Here is a 5,000-nt window from a genome sequence, read left to right as displayed (position 1 = left end):
CATTGTATCCTATTGTTGTCAGAAAGAGTAAAGATCCTTTTTTTTTTTTAGTGAGTACATGCCCTCTAGACATCAACAGGTTTTGAATATCAATAACAATTATTACCATTTCCAAAAGAATATATAAAAATATCATAATCAGGATATACTCTAATAATATCTTTGCTGGTATGCAACATTTTCAAGAAAAAACAAAGTCATTTCTTTTCTTCCCATTCATACAATATATCATAACTCATTTAACAATCCACTCAATAGTGCCAAAACTGCTGTTATATCAATTTAGAAGACTATAATCATCTCTGCTGGCAAAATTACCACAGAACATAGAACTACTGTGGTCCTACATGTGCTCCCATTGCTAACCCAAAGGTATACAGTCCGTGCAACTCGCTGCTGTGGTTTAGGCCCTACTCCTTAGGGTAGATAAGCCTAATAAAAGGTATGTAAGTTTTTTTCTATGACCAAGACCTTGACACTGGTATGAGGTAGACTTGCTACTGGTGACAGGTTGACCTTGCTAGTGTTACAGGTTGGCCTTGCTAGTGGTGACAGGTTGGCCTTGCTAGTGGTGCCTGGTGGTGGGTTGTCTCAGGGTAGTTTCAAGCCTTATATTTCACTCAGGGATAGATATAGCTGGTTTTGTGCAGCAAAGGGTATAGGAATAATAGGAAAGGAAGGAATTGAGCATCCTTGCAAGGTTCAGTTTGGATAGAAATAACAAAAGAAGGTTGGGTGCAACGAATGCAAAGAAGCACAAGATTCTGCATAATATTACTGAATCCATAATAAAATGGCAATCACAAAAAAAGAAAATTTGGTGGCAGATGCAACTATCTAAACTGAATAAAACATAAAAATTGTCACTGGCATAACTTTATCTAGTTCCCGGGACTGTGTCAGCATATGCACATATATGTATTCTTCATCCTTATTAACTTTTAACAGCATATTCTAAAATTCAATCTGATAGTATATTCCTTTTCTGTACATGCAACACAGACATGCTTGCTCTTTTATAATGGAATTTTGTGGCAATAATTTCCAACATGAGTTCTAATTATGCAGGTTTTATATATATACTGAATGGATATTTCCATTTGTGTATTCATATCCTCAAGTATGTATGTATGTATGTATGTATGGAAATAGGTATATTTGTGTGCAATAAATATTTATCTTTAAGGAATCAAAAATTCTACAGATGTAAATCTAGTGGATTTGAAAAGTAAATAAAAGCAAGGCTTGTGTATATAGTTTTATCATCAGATCAGTGGGGCCTATTATTCTCTGTAGGTCAATTATCATAATACCTATAGACATCTATAAGAACACAAGCCATGGCAGTTGAAGAACTGTTGATTGGTTCAGTTTTCAAACTTTAAAATTGGGAGAATGACTAAATGCTCATAAGTCCAATATGATACCTAAGATCAAGCTGCACCCCTACAAAGTTTACAGGTAGCAGCCTGTTTTTCAATCCACAATTGGATGATCTACATATTCATTCTTAGTTACTATAGTAGTTATGGCATAACACTTTATTTTCCCTGCTGAGGTTGAATATCTGCTGTACAAAGCCATAAATTTCCTAACTGCCTGCTAAATCTTTCTATCTTTCTACTACCTTGGGTTGGTAATCATAACCTTTGAGGATACTTGTTGTTTACTAATTAAAGATAATGACGGGTTCATGTCTTACTATTTTGGATTTGTGTGTGTGTGTGTGTGTGTGTGTGTGTGTGTGTGTGTGTGTGTGTGTGTGTGTGTGTGTGTGTGTGTGTGTGTGTGTGTGTGTGTGTGTGTGTGTGTGTGAGAGAGAGAGAGAGAGAGAGAGAGAGTAGAGAGAGAGAGAGAGAGAGAGAGAGAGAGAGAGAGAGAGAGAGAGAGAGAGAGAGAGAGAGAGAGAGAGAGAGAGAGAGAGAGAGAGAGAGAGAGAGGGAGAGAGAGGGAGAGAGAGAGAGTGAGAGAGAGAGAGAGAGAGAGAGACAGACAGAAAGGGAGACAGACAGAGAGAGACAGAGAAAGAGACAGACAGACTGACAGAGAAAGAGACACACAGAGAGGGAGAGAAAGAGAGAGAGAGAGAGAGAGAGAGAGAGAGAGAGAGAGAGAGAGAGAGAGAGAGAGAGAGAGAGAGAGAGAGAGAGAGAGAGAGACAGAGAGACAGAGAGACAGAGAGACAGAGAGACAGAGAGACAGAGAGACAGAGAGAGAGAGAGAGAGAGAGAGAGAGAGAGAGAGAGAGAGAGAGACAGAGACAGAGAGAGAGAGAGAGAGTGACAGAGAGAGAGAGAGAGAGACAGAGAGAGAGAGAGAGAGAGAGAGAGAGAGAGAGAGAGAGAGAGAGAGAGAGAGAGAGAGAGAGAGAGAGAGAGAGAGAGAGAGAGAGAGAGAGAGAGACAGAGAGAGAGACAGAGACAGAGACAGAGACAGAGAGAGATAGTGAATGAGAGAGGTATATTTTGCAATTGTGGTGGTGTTTTAATTCATCCTACAATCAACTTACATGTTTCTGTTCATCTGACATCCAAATTTTCTTTATAAATTGTCAATTCATTCAGTAAAATATGACTGCGGATTTAAAGGTGATTTTGAAAAGCCAGTGAGAGAGAAATCTTACTGACTTCCAGATAGATATAAAGTTTGTAAAACAAAAGATAAAAAGGAATGGGCATACAGGGGTCACGCAAGAAATCTGACTGGTTGGGAAGATCTTAAGATTTGCAAGGGTATACCCATGCTGTGGAAAGGAATTATATACCAGTGTCCCACAACCAAACTACAATACAGCAAACCAAACCAATGTTAACTAACTACTGGTGGAAAATCATGTTTTTAAAAAGAAAGATTGCTTCTTATTGAAAAAGTATTCAAGCTGCTATCAAAATCTTTAAAGTAATTAATAAAGAAGGTGTATGTATAGGTAAACTGTGTGAAAAATGCAATGATACTACTACAATGGTACCTGCACTGTTAGGAAAGTTTGCATTGAAAACCTGGATTCCCATAGGTCCCAGAAGAGTACATTTATTCTAATCCATTTAATCTACCAATGCAGAAACCTTAAATTGCATCCACAAGATCCCCAAGAACATGGGTCATTAAAAATGCAAACTTAATTGCCTACCTGACATCTGCCCAGGAGCTGATATTGTACGCTGTAAGCAGCGATACTGCTGTTGTTGCTGTTGCTGCTGCTGGTAAAGTAAAGACGACTGACCCTGCTGGGGCGAAGAAGGAGGATAGGGTCCAGCATCACCTTGCCCAGCAGCTCCTGGTGTTGGGGGGCCCATATTTGGGTAGGGAGATTGACGAGCACCTGGGCTAGGCATGGAGCGTATGGACGGCAAATGGCCTGAACGCCCTCCACCGTGGAATTGTCGACCACTGTCAAACTGACGACTTCCATCAGTTTTTATATACTGAAAAATTTAAGCTTGTGATAATCTCTACTCCAAATAATTGAAAAATACCCAACAAAATAAAAGCATTATCCTCCAAACTTTTTGTAGGTTATATAATCTTTACCCTTTGGGGACCAAGCAGTTATGTATAGCTAATACAGTTAAGGATCACACAGCTATGTATAACTGGACTCTTTCTGCTCTCTGCATACAAGGAGGCTAAATGAACCGCTAGAATGACGTACAGGATCACAATGACTAATCACAAGGAAGAAATATTATGATGTACCTTTTCCTGTTATTTCATAAACAATTTTATTATGTACTAGCATTGCCACATAACACCCAAACAGACCATCAAACAGTTGTGCCTATAGTAGAACTGTCAAGCACATATCAAATATAAATAAGAACTATGATGATATATACAGTGATGATGAAAATACTACAGCTAAAAATAACAATGATAATAATAACAATGACAAAGGTAGAGTATTAAATTTGATTTGGCATTTTTACACATTTCAGCAACAATTTGTCCTTTATCATGAGTTTGAAATCAGAGTGAAAATAACTTCCTTTCAAGCCCAAGAATATTATGATACCCTAACCTTCATTTTGCCTGGTCTGAGCATACTTGTAGCAATAGGAGCCTGGTCCTCAAAGGGTTAAGTAATTTCATGTAGCACCACTAATGCCTGTTCAACAACAGTTGCACTTAAACTACTGTTTATGAATAATAATATAAAAAATAATATACTCCCTCAAACCAACAAAACCATATGAAACCATGAGTCCTTTCTTCAGGAATTTCAAAGGATAAACAATATTCAACTTACAGAAAGTTGTGCATTAAGCAAAGGGTTCTGTGCCATCAGTGAATTTCGTTGCTGTGGACTTGGAGTGGACCAAGCAGGACTCTGCTGACCTGATGGAACTTGTACCCCTGGTGTGCTCGGAGTGCTAGGACCAGTTGGAGACATTTGAGGAAGTGGCTGTCCACCTGTTTGGTAACTGGGTGGGGCAGGGGACCCCTGGGATAATCTAGGAGACAGCTGTGAGCTTTGTGCCTGGTAACTGCCTATCTGCCCACTTTGATTCCAGTGGTTAGAGAAACAAATTTGGATTAGATAAATGACTAAGTTAAAATTTCAAAATACAATTGTACCAAAGAAATTTTCATGGATACATTTCATACCAGAAAAAAAAAGAACATATAGCATAAAACATATATTACCTATTTGGATATTGTTGCGTGGGAAGAGGTGATGTTGTCTGACCAACAGGTGAAAATGGTGACTGAGGAATCCGTTGGCCAGGAGATATTTGTCCCCCACATCCAATTGGAGAATTTCCCAGGATATTATAATTTGGAGAAGTTTGAGAGTCTGCTACATTACGCTGTAATGGTAATTAAAGTAACTTTAATCTAAAAAATCTACTTTAATCATTTAAAAATAAAATTTCTCAACTCAAAAATAAATCAATATAGAATTCTAAAAGAATTACTACTTAAGCCTCAATCCAGTTTCACCAACCAAATGCCCACACCATTAGGACAACATTAGGTATCTCTTAAATTAAAAAAATAAC

General features: G+C 38.1%; 1 protein-coding gene across 1 annotated transcript in view; it reads right to left on the bottom strand.

Moving 5' to 3' along the window:
* Positions 1-5,000, bottom strand: part of LOC113808515 (nuclear receptor coactivator 2) — a gene marked incomplete in the record, with an annotated part of 157,885 nt that overhangs the window by 38,252 nt on the left and 114,633 nt on the right. Inside the window, 3 exon segments of the mRNA XM_070121901.1 lie at positions 3,131-3,425; positions 4,247-4,499; positions 4,645-4,808. Of these exon segments, the coding sequence (XP_069978002.1) occupies positions 3,131-3,425; positions 4,247-4,499; positions 4,645-4,808 (712 nt within the window).

This window comes from Penaeus vannamei, chromosome 5, assembly GCF_042767895.1.
Source record: "Penaeus vannamei isolate JL-2024 chromosome 5, ASM4276789v1, whole genome shotgun sequence".
NCBI classification, from domain to species: domain Eukaryota; kingdom Metazoa; phylum Arthropoda; class Malacostraca; order Decapoda; family Penaeidae; genus Penaeus; species Penaeus vannamei.
This window is presented reverse-complemented; position numbering and strand designations above follow the sequence as displayed.